General features: G+C 37.3%; 1 protein-coding gene across 2 annotated transcripts in view; it reads right to left on the bottom strand.

Annotated features, from left to right (window-relative positions):
* Positions 1-5,017: 5,017 nt before the first annotated feature.
* Positions 5,018-17,862, bottom strand: part of LOC114260022 (chaperone protein dnaJ 20, chloroplastic) — a 42,679-nt gene continuing 29,834 nt past the window's right edge. The window contains exon 2 of one of the 2 annotated variants that reach the window (XM_082877956.1): positions 5,018-5,176. In XM_082877956.1, the coding sequence (XP_082734082.1) occupies positions 5,033-5,176 (144 nt within the window). In that variant the 3' untranslated portion in view covers positions 5,018-5,032. Of the gene's footprint in view, positions 5,177-9,883; positions 9,972-17,862 lie in introns of those variants that run through there. The other variant, XM_082877957.1, reaches the window with a different exon arrangement.

Raw genomic sequence — 17,862 nt, 5'->3', positions numbered from 1 at the left:
CTATTATGTCTGATTCTGAAGGTTATTATGTTTACTTGTTCCTTAATATATTTACTCCCTTAATTTTGCAATTCTATAGCTTTAACTAGTTTTTATCATTATTTTTTTAGGCTTCACCTTGCTAATTCAATTGGTACTTATGTTGGATGTATTAGTTATGACTTAGTGACTAATTCCGAATGCTCTATGTTCCACAAGGATGACATGAATGTTAGTTTGCACCTCAATTATATAAAAAATTCTCTTTAGTCTTGGCGATGTAATTCCAGCAGACCAAGAAAGTCAATAAGCTATCGACGTAAAGAGATAGCTTATTCATCATTCAATTTTCACGGATGGTGACAAGTCTTCGTGGAAGCTAGATTCTTCCTCAAACATTGATTCCACTGTTTATCCTCTTTTTTACTCTTTTCAAATTGTTGAAAACTAAACCATTTTAGAAGGTACTTTATTTGTCTCTTTGAGCTCCTTTGAAATCCAACATCTGATGAGCACTTGAAATTTATGATTATGTTTATTTTCTGTAACATTCATAATGGTTGCCAATCAAAAACATTTATATTGCTTCTATCACTGCTTCAATCAGGTTGAATTCACCCCAGAGGAACTTGATTCTCAGAACGGGTCACTGAATCTACAAGTAGGTGTTGTTATTTCCTCATCCATTTCTCTTATTATTTATGTCCTCTCCATATCTCAAATCCTATTATACCTGTCAGAAGAGATGAAAGATTTTAACCACCCTCAGCAAAAATATACAGTACCTATATATTACCAATACCAAAACACACACTCCTTAGCAGGTTTTATATAATCGTTACTCATGCATGAATTTACAACATATAGCATATATTTGATGAGATCACATTGTTAGTTTAGTGCCTTGGAGCTGAATGATACATGAAACTAAGTATACCTTAATCTATAATTGAATGATAATAATTGATGATGATGTGATAGTGAAATATTGGTGTTAACTTTGGTTTGTTCTTTGCGATGTTCAGGAGATAGTGATGTCACAGAAAAACCAGTAGACCTGATTAAAGTTTACTCTGAGAGATATGTAGTTGTTCCTGATGACGACGTAAGTGTTCTTTTCACAGTTTTCATTGTCTTCATTACTGGTGTTTAAATAGTTAGTTTCTCCAAAAGATTATAATTTGCAACTGTTATCTATTTATTTGTAGGTCAAAAGGATAAATTTTGCCGAGGGGAAGATCTGATTCTAGAAGTAGGAATTTGCAGCTTGATTTTTGAAATAGGCTCAATATTGAGATCTTGTTGGAAATTTTTTATTTTTTTATTTTTTGTAAGAGCATTTAAATATCCAATGTGTTGATTGGTGAATTTAGATTTTATTTTATTATTTTATTTTTTTTAGGATTTGGGTGAATTTTATAATTTAAATATGCTTTTATGAACGTGTACATTTTAATTATTCTTTGTAAAATATTGAATTTGATGGTTTGATCAATTTTTATTTTTATTTTCTGTTATGATGTTTTTGTGAATGGAATGTAAATAATCAGCTCTTAGAGAGTGAGAGACGGAAAAATAGAAATTTTTAATATTTTTATTAATTTTGTTATAGGTTTTACTTTTTGCGACGACATTATACTGTCGCAAAAAATAGAAATTTTATTATTTAAAATAAAAATTTTATTATTTTTTAATATTTTTGCGACGGCATTACACTGTCGCAAAAAATAGAAAATTTTATTTTTTTATACTTTTTGCGACGGCACCACACCGTCGCAAAAACAGTGTTTTTTTTAAAGAAAAAGACTATTAGCGACGGTATTTTTTGCCGTCTCAAATAACATTTTTAGCGACGGTAAAATAAGGCCGTCGCAAAAAAGTCAAGAAATTTCAAACGTTATTAGCGACTGCACGGTGCCGTCGCAAAAAGGTAAAAAATGCCGTCGCAAAACATTAGCGACGGCACTTACCGTCGCAAAAACTCTTTTGCAACCCCTGCAGTTGCGACCCCTCTCTTGCCGTCGCAAAAAGTCATTTTGCCGTCACAAAAAGTATTAGCGACGGCATTAGGAGTATTAGCGACGGTATTTTACCGTCGCAAAAAGTCAATTTTTTTGTAGTGAAAGAATGATCCCATTTGAAAATTTGACTATTTTAATAGACTATTTGACAATAATTTTATTTGAAAAATTAGCTATTTTAATTAATTATTTAACATTTTGACTATTTTAATCTAACTAAAATAGTTGTGTTTGGGAAGATAATTAATTTTTTTATAATTAATTTGATAATTGTGATAGAAAAAAATAAAATAATTATTGATTGAACGTGATATTTTATCTTATTAACTATTTTAACATATTTTATTTTTATTGAACATTTTAATTCAAAAAAAACCAAAAAAGCAACTTGCGAAACAGGTTATGAGAAATCATGGCTCAAAACAAGCTCAATCATAGGAAGAATGACATCAAATAAAAGTCTCATTGAGACAACAATACTTTCATCTCAAGCAACATAGCAATACACGCTTTCATATAATAAAAAAATAATAACTAAAATAAAAAGAGATAAAATGATTGCTTCTATGTACAATATATCTTGCCTACATACAATATATAAGGTTGATATTGGGTGGACAATAAGCCTCTCAATACTGCGTGATTAGCAATGATAACCAAAGAGTACAGATAATACTCTCCCCACTCAAAACCATCTATAAGGTGAAAACAAAAGCTACTCGTACAAGTATTAGGCCTCGTTTGGAAATAGGTTTTTTCAGTAATTTTTTAATTTTTTTAGTTAAAATGTGATGTAAAAAAATTAGTATGTTTGTGATGACTTTTTAACTTTTTATGAAAGGATGTGTAAAAAGTAGAGAGAGAGTGGAATCTTTAACTTTTTGGTATAGATTGTTGGCTTTTTTATTTTTTTTAGTAACTTTTTAGCTTTTTGGCTAAAAAAGCCACTTGCTAAACGAGGCTTTATTCATAATTAAAGTCAACACGACTATGGCCTCGTTTGTTAGACCTGTTGAAAAGTGATTATAGATTATAGGTTAACAGATTATAACTTACAGCTGTGAACATAAGCTGGTAACCTGTTTGGTGCAGTTGTGGGATTATAAATTTAAGCAACAGAGTAGTGTTTGATAAATAAGTTGTAAAATAGCTTTTTCTGTATAATTGTCATTTTTACCTTTATAAGATATAAAATTTGTAATTTCATTTATAATACATTTTTTTCTTTTTCTTTTTCTTTTTCTTTTTCCTATTATTTTCTTTTCTTTTTCACCTTATTTTCTTTTCTTTTTTTAAAAAAAAAATTTCTTCTCTTCTTTCTTTGTTAATTTTTTTAATTTATTAATTGATTAAAATTAATATTCATGTTCTAATTTATATTAACGTTGTGATTTCATTACATATTATCTTTCATATATTCATTATCAAAATTATTAATTTTTTTCTTCTCTTCTTTCTGTGTATTTCTTTTCTTTATTATTATTATTAATTGGGATTTTAGTATAAAAATTATCAATTGCCCATCAATTATTAAAATTAGTATCAATTATTATTATTATTATTATTATTATTAATTTGTTCATCAATTATTAAAATTATTATCAGTTTGTCAATCAATTATTATTATTATTACTATTTTTCCTATTATTATTATTCTTTATTATTATTCATTTTAATTATTTTTAATAATATTTCATTTTTTCATTTTTAGTAATTCATTTATTCATTTGACAAATCTTTTCATTTTTTTCAATTTATATCATTTTTTTTAGTGATATTTCATTAATAGTTTCAGTTTTAATTTTAAAAAATTATTTCATTAATAAAGTTAATATAATTAGTATTACAAAAATTATCATTTCATTAATAGTATCAATTAGTATAAAATTACTGGCTTAATTAGCATCAATTAATACTAAAATTATTAATAGTATACATTATTTCAATTAATGTTGTGATGTCATTACATATTATTTTATTTCAATTAATTCTGTGATGTCATTACGTATTATTTTAATTAATGTTGTAATATCAATTTATTTCAATTAATGTTGTGATGTCATTACATATTATTTTATTTCAATTAATTCTGTTTAATTTTGTATTAATTTTGTGTAATGTTGTAATATCAATTTAAATTAATTTTGTTTTTATTAAAAAAATTTCATTACAATTAATTTTTTTTGGAAATAAATTTTTTTTCATTTTATATTGAAAAGTAAATATTAATTCTGAAAAGTAATTTTTTTAATTATGAAAAGTAAATATTAATTGAAATAAATTGTGTTAAATATTAATTCTGAAATTTTTTAATATTTTTCATATTAAATATAAATTCTGTTTTTATTAATTCTGAAAAGTATTTTTTCTTTTTTAATTAATATTAATATTGATTTTTTTCTTTATTTTCAGTTTTTTTTCAATTTATTTCCTAGGGTTTGAAAACCCTAGCTTCGGTAGCACAACGACGACGGTCGGCGCAAGGGTTTGAGATCGCGTTGGTTCAGATCGACGACGACGTTGGTTCAAATCGCGATAGCGACGAACCAACGCCGGAGAGAGAGAGAGACAGACAGAGCTTCGCGATCACAATGGTGACGAACCGATGCTTTACGATGAACTAATGCCAGAGAAAGAAAGACAGAGAGATAACAGAGCAACGAACCAATGCCGGAGAGAGAGAGAGAGAGAAATCATCGAAAATTGCCTCTCAGGCCGCCGAAAATCGCCTCACGTTCTCTCTCTCTCTCTCCACGGATGTGAACAATGTTTGATTGTGAAGTTTATATATTGGCAGTTTGGTAATTTTTCAATTTTTGAAAGGGCATTTAAGTCATTTTTCCATTCCACACCCAACTGTACGCATAAGCTAAAAAATTAAGCACCTTTGAGGCAGCTTACAACTTTTAGCTCAAAATCAATTAATTTAAGCTATAATCTCTCTCTCTTATAAACTCAACCAAACACTCCAAAATGACTTATTTTAAGCCAAAAGCTAATTTAAGCTGAAATTAAGTGCTACCAAACAGGCCCTATAAGTCATTCCTCTGCCTCCGCATTCTTGCTGCCCACGACATATTTCCTCGAGCATCCTTATTCATGCTTCTTCTCTTCAGCTCTGATAGTTGCGCCTGCCATCGCGTCTTCCACTCGCTTCTTTCCTCCATTTGCTGGTTCTGGATAAAAGCCCAAATCAATAGGAGGTGCTATACAAGAAAATGTGTCTAAAACAAGGGCACTTCTACAAACATAACTCCTCAAGGAAAAGGCAAATAAAATAAGTGCAACTGAATGCAAAAATCCACTCATTTCCAGACCCAAAAAAAACAAATGTCCATTCATGAATCATCAAAAGAAAGTCTTGTCAACAAAAAAACCAAATTGAAAACATGATACCAAAAACAAAATACCAATTACTTTTGATGGAGCCGAAAATGAAAACTTTTTCGATTAGAATGTTCACCTCTACAAGCTCTACACTTTTCTCCAAAGTACTACGAAAGCTAGACCAATGGATTTGAGTATATAGGAGTGTTTAGACAAGAACTAAAAAGAGAGAGTGAAGAAATTGGTAAAGTTACCTTTTAGAGAGAGAGAGATCAAAAAGTGAAAGAAAATACCTTTTTCCCGTGCTGATAGATGCACAGATTGCTCGAGTGCCAAAGACAAGGTGCTGCTCAAGCGACCAAGTCATTGCTCGAGCGCACAATGACCCCCTCCCAATAGTTCAAACCTCCAAACACAGATACTAAAAGGAACCAAAGACCGCTCGAGCGAAGGAAAGACCGCTTGAGTGAACCTAAAGAGAAACAAGCAGAAACTCTTTTGAAAAAACTAACTCCTAACCTATTCAAAACAAACCGACAACTCTAAAAAACAAATCCCACATTACAACAAGACAACAAGAAACATAAACAATAACCATGAGTACCGGATTCCGGACCCAAGATTACAAAAGGGTCAAGTTTTAACCCCGAGTCACTATAATTCTCAAACTTGACTTATTAGTAAATAGGTTTAAAACATTGGACAATTACAAGCAAGTCATATGGACCAAGCTTCTCTGCCAATAAGTTTTGCTCTAACATTCAATCATAAATTCATAGTTATAAAAATATTTTTAAAAAGTAGAATTTAACTGCTTGTACTTTTATATTATATCTCAATACAAATTAACACAAATAAATTAAAAATAAATCAAAACTCACAAACAAAAATCAAAATATTCAAATATTCAAATTATTTATCACTTTGATAAATTTATCAGGATTATTACTAGTACCAAATGATCATTCTACAAACCAAAACATACATCTAAGGGTCTTAAATTTTTTTAATCATAAAAAACGAGACTCAAATAAAACGTCCAATTAGTACACATTAATATGTGTTTGAGAGGAGAAAGATTGAGTAAACACCTATAATCTTTGATATAATGCACAAAGTGGGAACCCCAAGGCTTGAACCAATAACTTCAAGATTATTAAGCCAAGTTTTAACTATTGAACCATCCAAGACTTGAACCTATAACATTAAAATTATTAAGCTAAATTTTAATCATTAAACCAATATTCATCCCTAAACGAGAGTCAAATACATAAGAAAATTTACTCATGACTCGTGAATAAACAAGTCCACCCCATATAATATACTGATAATTATCCCCTCGTATAAAAGGACGAAATGTTGATAATTATCCCTTTATTTTGGTGATAAAGGAATTATTATTATGATTATTATTATTATTATTAACTTTCAGTTCACAATAAAGAAGGAAAAGAAAGAAAATAAAGAAAAGGAAAAAGGGCAAAAGAATGATCCCATTTGAAAAATTGACTATTTTAATCAACTATTTGACAATAATTCTATTTGAAAAATTAGTTATTTTAATTAATTATTTAACATTTTGATTATTTTAACCTAACTAAAATAGTTGTGTTTGAGAAGATAATTAATTTTTTTATAATTAATTTGATAATTGTGAGAGAAAAAAATAAAATAATTATGGATTGAATATGATATTTTATCTTCTTAACTATTTTAACATATTTTATCTTTATTGAACATTTTAATCCAAAAAAAAAAAAAACCAAAAAAGCAACTTGCGAAGCAGGTTATGAGAAATCATGGCTCAAAACAAGCTCAATCATAGGAAGAATGACATCAAATAAAAGTCTCATTGAGACAACAATACTTTCATCGCAAGCAACATAGCAATACACGCTTTCATATAATAAAAAAATAAAAACTAAAATAAAAAGAGATAAAATGATTGCTTCTATGTACAATATATCTTGCCTATATACAATATATAGGGTTGCTATTGGGTGGACAATAAGCCTCTCAATACTGCGTGATTAGCAATGGTAACCAAATAGTACAGATAATACTCTCCCCACTCAAAAACCATCTATAAGGTGAAAACAAAAGCTACTCATAGAAGTATTTGGCCTCGTTTGGAAACAGGATTTTTAGTAATTTTTTAGCTAAAATATGATATAAAAAAATTAGTATGTTTGGAATAATTTTTAAACTTTTTATGAAAAGATATGCAAAAAGTACAGAGAAAATGAAATGTTTGACTTTTTAGTATAGGTTGTTGGCTTTTTAATTTTTTTAGTAACTTTGTGGTTAAAAAAGTCACTTGCCAAACGAGACTTTATTCATAATTGAGTCGACACGACTATGGCCCCGTTTGTTAGAGCAGTTGGAAAGTGACTATAGATTATAAGTTAACAGATTATAACTTACAGTTGTAAACATAAGCTGCTAACCTGTTTGGTGCAGTTGTGGGATTATGGATTTAAGAAACAGAGTAGTGTTTAATAAATAAGTTGTAAATAGCTTTTTTTTGTATAATTGCCATGTTTGCCCTTATAAGATATAAAATTTATAATTTCATTTATAATACATTTTTTTCTTTTTCTTTTTCTTTTTCTTTTCTTTTTTACCTTATTTTCTTTTCTTTTTTTTTTTTCTTCTCTTCTTTCTTTGTTAATTTTTTTTAATTTATTAATTCATTAAAATTAATATTCATGTTCTAATTTATATTAATGTTGTGATTTCATTACATATTATCTTTCATATATTCATTCTCAAAATTATTAATTTTTTTCTTCTCTTCTTTCTCTGTATTTCTTTTCTTTATTATTATTATTAATTGGGATTTTAGTATAAAAATTATCAATTGCCCATCAATTATTAAAATTAGCATCAATTATTATTATTATTATTATTACTATTATTATTATTATTATTAATTTGTTCATCAATTATTAAAATTAGTATCAATTTGACCATCAATTATTATTATTATTATTATTATTATTATTATTATTATTATTATTATTATTATTATAATTCATATTATTATTATTCATTTTAATTATTTTTAGTAATATTTCATTTTTTCATTTTTAGTAATTCATTTATTCATTTGACAAATCCTTTCATTTTTTTCAATTTATATCGTTTTTTTTTAGTGATATTTCATTAATAGTTTCAGTTTTAATTTTAAAAAATTATTTCATTAATAAAGTTAATATAATTAGTATTACAAAAATTATCATTTCATTAATAGTATCAATTAGTATAAAATTAATGGCTTAATTAGCATCAATTAATACTAAAATTATTAATAGTATCAATTATTTCAATTAATGTTGTGATGCCATTACATATTATTTTATTTCAATTAATTATGTGATATCATTACATATTATTTTAATTAATGTTGTAATAGCAATTTATTTCAATTAATTCTGTAATGTTGTAATACCAATTTATTTCAATTAATGTTGTGATGTCATTACATATTATTTTATTTCAATTAATTCTGTTTAATTTTGTATTAATTATGTGTAATGTTGTAATATCAATTTAAATTAATTTTGTTTTTATTAAAAAAATTCATTACAATTATTTTTTTTTTGAAATAAATTGTTTTTCATTTTATTTTGAAAAGTAAATATTAATTCTGAAAAGTAATTTTTTTAATTATGAAAAGTAAATATTAATTGAAATAAATTGTGTTAGATATTAATTCTGAAATTTTTTAATTTTTTTCAGATTAAATATTAATTCTATTTTTATTAATTCTGAAAAGTAATTTTTTCTATTTTAATTAATATTAATATTGATTTTTTTCTTTTTTTCAATTTATTTTCAATTTATTTTTTCAATATTTTTTCAATTTATTTCCTAGGGTTTGAAAACCCTAGCTCCGGTAGCACAGTGGCGACGGCCGACGCAAGGGTTTGAGACCGTAATGGTTCAGATCAACGACGGCGTTGGTTTAGATCGCGATAGCGACAAACCAACACCAGAGAGAGAGAGAGAGAGACAGACAGAGCTTCGCGATCGCAATGGCGACGAACCGAGGCTTCGCGATGAACTAACACCAGAAAAAGAGAGACAGAGAGATAACAGAGCGACGAACTAATGCCGGAGAGAGAGAGAGAAAGGGAAATCATCGGAAATCGCAAGAAATCATCGACGGAAATCGCCTCTCAGGCCGCCGAAAATCGCCTCACGCTCTTTCTCTGTCTCCACGGACGTGAACAATGTTTGATTGTGAAGTTTATATATTGGCAGTTTGGTAATTTTTCAATTTTTGAAGGGGTATTTAAGTCATTTTGCCATTCCACACCCAACTGTGCGCATAAGCTAAAAAATTAAGCACCTCTGAGGCAGCTTACAACTTTTAGCTCAAAATCAATTAATTTAAGCTATAATCTCTCTCTTATAAGCTCAAACCAAACACTCCAAAATGACTTATTTTAAGCTAAAAGCTAATTTAAGCTGAAATTAAGTGCTACCAAACAGGCCCTATAAGTTATTCCTCTGCCTCCGCATTCTTGCTGTCCACGACATATTTCCTCGAGCATCCTTATTCATGCTTCTTCTCTTCGGCTCTGATAGTTGCGCCTGTCATCACGTCTTCCACTCGCTTCTTTCCTCCATTTGCTGGTTCTGGATAAAAACCCAAATCAATAAGAGGTGCTATACAAGAAAATGTGTCTAAAACAAGGGCACTTCTACAAACATAACTCCTCAAGGAAAAGACAAATAAAATAAGTCCAACTGGATGCAAAAATCCACTCATTTCCAAACCCAAAAAAAACAAATGTCCATTCATGAATCATCAAAAGAAAGTCATGTCAACAAAAAAAACCAAATTGAAAACATGATACCAAAAACAAAATACCAATTACTTTTGATGGAGCCGAAAATGAAAACTTTTTCGATTAGAATGTTCACCTCTACAAGCTCTACACTTTTCTCCAAAGTACTACGAAAGTGAGACCAACAGATTTGAATATATAGGAGTGTTTAGACAAGAACCAGAAAGAGAGAGTGAAGAAATTTGGTAAAGTTACCTTTTAGAGAGAGAGAGATCAAAAAGTGAAAGAAAATACCTTTTTCCCGTGTTGATAGATGCACAGATCGCTCGAGTGTCAAAGACAACGAGCTGCTCAAGCGACCAAGTCATTGCTCGAGCGCACAATGACCCCTCTCAGTAGTTCAGACCTGCAAACACAGATACTGGAAGAAACCAAAGACCGCTCGAACGAATGAACGACCGCTTGAGTGAACCTGAAGAGAAACAAGCAGAAACTCTTTTGAAAAAACTAACTCCTAACCTATTCAAAAAAAATCGACAACTCTAAAAAACAAATCCCACATTACAACAAGACAACAAAAAACATAAACAATAACCATGAGTGCCGAATTCCGGACCCAAGATTACAAAAGGGTCAAGTTTTAACCCCGAGTCACTATAATTCTCAAACTTGACTTATTAATAAATAGTGACATGGGTAGGCCCATAAAGGCTACAGCCCACTATGAACAACCCAAGCCCACCACTTAGGGCCCAATACATAATCCAATTAATGAAGCCCAGCACTGCTGAAGCCCCATATAGCAATAAGAACCAGTGGCATCAAGACACATGGCAAGAGAGGGGCAAGCCACATCAGCAGACAAAGATCTGCAAAGTTATTGCTACGCCACTTCGCCATTAATGAGGCCCCTTACAGCATTTATTGCGATAACCCCTCTCCGTTGGGACAGCACGCCCTCACCCTGAACAAGGTAAGCTACAGCATATAGACTTTCGGCCAAGGTGACAAGTCGGGAGGGACAACAAAATGATTACCAAAGGATATAAGCAGACGTTAAAGACAAGAACAAGGTTAAGCTTTCTATCTCTAATCTCGCTCTATACTCCACTCCTCTTTCTAACTTGCTCGTCGAAGGGTTCGCTGGGGGACTCCCCGTTCCCCGTTGGACTCTTGTGCAGGTCTTCAGGTGGGCTTGGTCATACGGACATAGGCTTAAGAAGCGTGGATCAGTCCGTCCCGTCCAACCATCACGAACTGTATCATCAGTTAGCGCTGTCTGTGGGAAACGCTTTGCTCCGTGCACCAGTTGTGCTCATTGTCGCCGGAAACCCTGTCCCAACAACCCTTTCTTGCTACCCATCAAAGTGCATGGTCACGACTAGATCCATGGCTTCTCACCTAACGCTGCCGACCACCAAGCCGACCCCCCCAATCCAAACAACCCACCACAGTATTTCATCGAGCTTACCAACAGCATTAACCGCATGGCCGAGCAAAAACAAAACCTGATAAATGCTCTACTCCAAAGAAACCTTCCTATGCCTCCTCCACCACCTCTAGATATTCCCCCCAACCAAGAACGAGCCCTGAGCCATACTATCCTGCAGCCTAATCCACCCAACTTGGAAGGCTTACAACCTCCTCCCCCAAATATAAATCCACCACCCCGACCCCCACATCCATCGGTCCCGACACCAACCCCTGAAGAAGAGGCCAGTAGCATCCAGCCCCCGCTGCCCTCCGGTGATGACAACATTCCTCTCTGGGACACAGAACTCCGAGCCATGAAGCTCCAACTCCAGGGGGTCATTCAGAACATCCAGCATAAACCCTCTACCACAGCCAACTCGTCATTCGTTGCCTCCATCCGGGATAAACCTCTACCCCCCAAGTTCAAAATGCCCACCATCGACCCTTTTGACAGTACGACGGACCCGGTCGACCACTTGGAGACCTACAGGACCCTCATGATCCTCCATACTTTTCCTGACGAAATCATGTGCTGGGCTTTCCCCGTGACACTCAAGGGGTCAACTCGACTTTGGTTTAGTCAACTGCCAGCAGACTCTGTCTCCACTTTCCAGCACCTCAGTGACTCTTTCCTCAGCCATTTCATTGGAGCCCAGCGCCAGCGGCGTCTGGCAACCCAACTCCTCAACATCCGTCAGACCGAGGGGGAGTCGCTATGCAGTTTCGTTACCCGCTTCAACACCAAAGTCCTGTAGCGAAAAACGATGACAAGGTCATCCTTACGGCTTTCATGGCTAGTCTGCGATCGTCTGACTTCCTTTTCCCTCTCTCTAAAAACTCCTCGACCTCCATGGCAGCCCTACTCTCCAAAGCCCAAAAATACATGAATGCTGAAGATTCCTAGCCACTCGGCAAGATCCTATAACCAAAAACCCGACCCCCAAAGAAAAGAGAAAAGATTCAGAAACCAGAAATACCCAGTACAATAACCAAACATCTCAGTACACTAACCGACCCCCCAGAACCGACCGGTCGGCCCCAGCCCGACCGTTCGGCCGGTTCGAGCGGTACACCCCCCTAAACTCTCCCATGAAACAAGTCCTCCATCAGATCCAGCGGGACTACCCCTAAAATGGCCCCAACCATCACGGACTCCTGCTAATCGGAAAGACCAGTCCAAATATTGCCGTTTTCACCAGGATCACGGCCATAATACCGAGGAGTGTGTTAACTTCAAAGATCAAGTCGAGGGCCTGATTCTTCGAGGACGCCTCAGCCGATTCACAGATACTCGCCTTCAGTAGAGGCAGCGGACTGAACCCATCAGAAACAACCGTCGGCGCACCCCTCCCCGGCAGCCAGTCCAACCAAATCAAGGCCATGATCGCCCTCCACAAGAACCTTGAGCACAAGGTAATCCCGCCCCACCTGTTAGAGAAATCAGAGCTATTTCGGGCTGGCTTGCTTGTGGAGGACCATCCCGCTCGACTTAGCGGACAAAACTCAGGAAAATAAGGCAAGGCTCAGACAAAGAGGTTGCCACTTTGGATCGACCTTCCAAACAGTCCAGGCAGTGGACTGAGCCTATCACCTTTACGGACGCCGACTGCACAGGCATTCGCTATCCCCATGACGACCCCCTCGTCATTTCGGCCCTCCTCTCCAACTACAAGGTCAGACGGGTTCTCGTAAACAAAGGCAGCTCTTCAGACATCATCTTCCTCAACTGCTTCCGCCAGCTCAAGATCGGGAAAGGAAGTCTGTCTCCTCTCCAAACCCCCTTAGTCGGTTTCACTGGTGGCCGGGTGACCTCCATCGACTCCATTGATCTCCTCATCACAATCGGCGAGTACCCGTGCCAGACCACCAAGCTGCTCACCTTCCTTGTTGTTGACTGCCCCCTACCTATAACATCATTCTTGGCCGCACCGCTCTAAATGCTTTTCAAGCTATTACATCAACTTATCACCTTGCCATCAAGTTCCCCACCAATCTGGGGGTCAGGACAGTAAGGGGGGAGCAGACCGTGGCCAAGGAATGTTATGTCGCCTCACTCAAAGAAGTCAAGCTGCAGGAGGCTATGATCATCGTGGGACTCGATGTCAGAGACGAAGACGAGCTGGTTAAGGGGGAACCAGTGGAAGAACTTATTGAAGTCCCCATCGATCCCACCAAACCAGCAAAAATTGCCAAGATCAGTAGCGAACTATCCTCCCAAGCAAAGGCCGACCTTACTGCCCCCCTGATCGAACACAATGATGTATTCGCATGGACCCACTCAGACATGTCAGGTATTGACCCTCCTTCATAACTCATCGCCTCAGCATTGAGTCCCACTTCCGACCCTTCTGCCAGAAGCAGTGCATCTTTCATCCGGAGCACAATACTCTCATTGCCGCAGAGGTCGATAAGCTCCTTGAGGCATAATTCATCAAGAACGTGGACTACCCTAGATGGTTGTCAAACATGGTCCTGGTCCGTAAGAACAATGGTAAATGGCGGCTTTGTGTTGACTACTCCGACCTCAACCGAGCTTGCCCCAAAGACAGCTACCCTCTTCCTCGCATAGATCTGCTGGTTGACGCCACGGCCGGTCATCAAATGCTCAACTTCATGGATGTCTTCTCTAGGTATAACCAAATTCTGATGCACCCGTCTGATCGGGAACACACCTCCTTCATCACCGACCGAGGTACCTACCATTATCGAGTGATGCCATTTGGGTTGAAAAATGCTGGGGCTACCTACCAACGGTTAGTCAATTCTATCTTCTATCACCAGACAGGCCGGAACATGGAAGTATATGTCGACGACATGCTAGTCAAGAGTAAGCTCTCCACAGATCATATGGCTGACCTGCAAGAGACCTTCGCCACCCTACGAAAGTACCAAATGAAGCTCAATCTGGAGAAGTGCGCCTTCGGCGTAGGATCTGGGAAATTCTTGGGTTTCATGGTCAGTCAGCGGGGCATTGAAGCTAACCCTGAAAAGATCAAGGCCTTGATTGAAATACAGTCTCCCAGAACGGTTATGGAGGTTCAGAGATTCACTGGCCGAGTTGCCGCCCTCAACTGCTTCATTTCATGTGCAACGAACAAGTGCCTCCCCTTTTTCAAAGTGCTTCGGCAAACTTTTGAGTGGACGGCCGAGTCTGAAGAGGCCTTTCAACAGTTGAAGCAATGCATGGCCAACCCCCCCTCCTTTCTCAGGCAATCACGGGCAAACCCCTCTTCCTCTATTTAGCCGTGTCGAACACCGCAGTCAGTGCAGCCTTCATCCGGGAAGACAGCTCTATCCAACGACCGATCTACTATATCAATCGAGCTTTCAGGAGAGCGGAGCAGAATTACCCATTGCTCGAAAAAATGTCCTTGGCACTGGACCAACCATTGAAGAAGATAATGCAACAACCAGAACTTTCCGGTAGACTCATGCAATGGTCGGTCGAGCTCAGCCAATTTGACATCTCCTACCGACTTCGAAAGGCGATCAAAGGGCAGGCTGTTGCCGATTTCATCCTGGAATTCACTAATCTCACTCCAACCACAGCCAATCCACCCCCGCCACCCCCTACCGAGCCAGACAACCCCCACTCCTAGACCTTCAACGTCGACGGATCATCCCGCAAAGAAGGCAGTGGGGCTGGCCTCATCCTCACCACCCTTGAGGGTGCTTATTTCAAATGTGCTCTCTGTTTGTTGTTCAATGCCAGCAATAACGAAGACGAATATGAGGCATTGATCGCAGATCTCCGTCTAGCCAGAGACGTTGGTGTGAGCCATATCCGAGTATTCAGTGACTCCCAGCTTATTGTCGAACAAATTACGGGGGAATTCGATGCCAAGGACGACACAATGCGGGCTTATAGGGATCTTGCACTCCCCTTTGCTCGCCTCTTTAATACCTTTCACATCAAGCACATCCCTCGGGCTGAAAACTCCAAGGCAGATGAGATGGCCCAATTGGCTTTTGCAGACCAGTCAGACCTCAACTACGGTGTCTGCCTCGAATACCTGTCCCACCCGGCCATCTCCCCCAACCTGCAGGAAGTCCACTTCCTCTAAGATGAACCTACCCCATGGACGGCAGACATCTTTCTGTATCTGACAACGGGAGAACTTCCAGATGACAAATAGCAGGCCGCCAAAGTCAGGGCCCGGTGGTCCAACTACATTCTTGTCGGCGACCTCTTATACAAACGTGGTTTTTCACACCCATACCTCAGATGCCTCAATCCTGCTCAAGCAACCTACGTGATGAGGGAAATCCATGACGGTATCTGTGGTAATCATTCGGGCGCCTGGTCTCTAGCCCACAAAATACTTTGCACTGGCTATTTCTGGCCTACTCTTAATCAGGATGCGACAGACTTTGTGCTCAAATGTGATAAGTGTCATCGTTTTTCCAACATCCCCTATGCTCCTCCTACAGAATTGATTACGCTCTGCAGCCCCTACCCATTCACCAAATGGGGGATCGACCTAGTTGGCCCATTGCCCACTGGCCGAGGCCAAACCAAATTCGCAATTGTCACCATCAACTACTTCACTAAATGGGTGGAAGCAGAACCCTTTGCTACCATTACTGAGCGAAACACAACCCGATTCATCTGGCAATCAATCGTATGCAGGTTCGGCATCCCTTCAAGCCATCGTCTCCAACAATGGCAAACAATTCGACAACGCCAAGTTCAGGAAATTCTATGCAGAACTCCAAATCCAGCCATGTTTCTCTTCCCCAGGTCATCCCCAAACCAATGGCCAAGTTGAGGTCGCCAACCGTTCTCTCCTGAAGATCATCAAAACCAAGCTGGAAGCTGCTAAGGGACTTTGGGCTGAGGAATTACCCAATGTACTCTGGGCTTACCACACTACCGCTCGAACTCCCACTGGGGAGACCCCCTTTCGCTTAACATACGGTGCTGAGGCGGTCATCCCAGAGGAAGTCGATCTTCCTACCCCAAGGGTTCTACATCCGAATCCAGAACTGACCGAAGAACTGCGTCGGGCAGACCTAGACCTAATTGAAGAGTTCCGAGAAACCACCGCTGTCAGACGGGCTTCATACCAACAGAAAATGAGAACACACTACAACCGCAAAGTCAGACCGAGGGAATTCGCCGTGGGGGACCTTGTTTTGCGAGAAGTAACTCTTGCCACCAAAAATCTGACTGAGGGCAAACTGGCAGCCAAGTGGAAGGGACCTTACGTTGTGAAAGCCAGACCACGTCCGGGCACTTACCGACTTCAGGACATGGAAGGTCGAGACCTCCCCCATCCTTGGAACGCTGAGCATTTGAAGCGCTATTTTCAATAAAAGTTGTATTTTTATTGTCCAATTGATGTATGTTCTTTTTGACAACCTGCACACTTGAATGTTCTCATTTTCTCCTCATATGGTGTAAACTTATGTTCCAATGGGCTACACTTTATATGACAGCAAGCTTATTTCTCAGTTATCTGTGGTATTCCAATAACGTTTTGATTGCAGCCTCAGCCAGACTGAGTACAAAAAGCCTCAGCCAGACTGAGCACAAAAAGCCTCAACCAGACTGAGCATAAAGAGCTCGGCCAAACCAAGTCACTTAAAGCCTCAACCAGACTGAGCACAAAAAGCCTCAGCCAGACTAAGCATGAAGAGCTCGGCCAGACCAAGTCACTTAAAGCCTCAGCCAGACTAAGCACAAAAAGCCTCAGCCAGACTGAGCATGAAGAGCTCGGCCAGACCGAGTCACTTAAAGCCTCAGCCAGACTAAGCACAAAATGCCTCAGCCAGACTGAGTATGAAGAGCTCGGCCAGACCGAGTCACTTAAAGCCTTAGCCAGACTGAGCACAAAAAGCCTCAGCCAGACTGAGCATTAAGAGCTCGGCCAGACCGAGTAACTTAAAGCCTCAGCCAGATTGAGCACAAAAAGCCTCAGTCAGACTGAGCATGAAGAGCTCGGCCAGACCGAGTCACTTAAAGCCTCAGCCAGACTGAGCATGAAGAGCTCGGCCCGACCGAGTCACTTAAAGCCTCATCCAGACTGAGCACAAAAAGCCTTAGCCAGACTAAGCATGAAGCGCTCGTCCAAACCGAGTTACTTCAAGCCTCAGCCGGGCCGAGCCACCATTGCAACTTCATGATCGTAAGCATAGTGGCCATACCTAGTCACATTTCAGTCCAACGTTTTCCACATTAGCTGGTTCTTTGCTGGGTCGGGATTCATAAACGTCACATCTTTAACACTCTTACAAGTTAAACTTCACTCTGCATTGAGTTTTTC

This window comes from Camellia sinensis, chromosome 7 (genome assembly GCF_055761805.1).
Source record: "Camellia sinensis isolate YWXY chromosome 7, ASM5576180v1, whole genome shotgun sequence".
NCBI lineage: Eukaryota > Viridiplantae > Streptophyta > Magnoliopsida > Ericales > Theaceae > Camellia > Camellia sinensis.
Note: the sequence above shows the minus strand (reverse complement) of the source record. Positions and strands in the feature narration are given on the sequence as shown.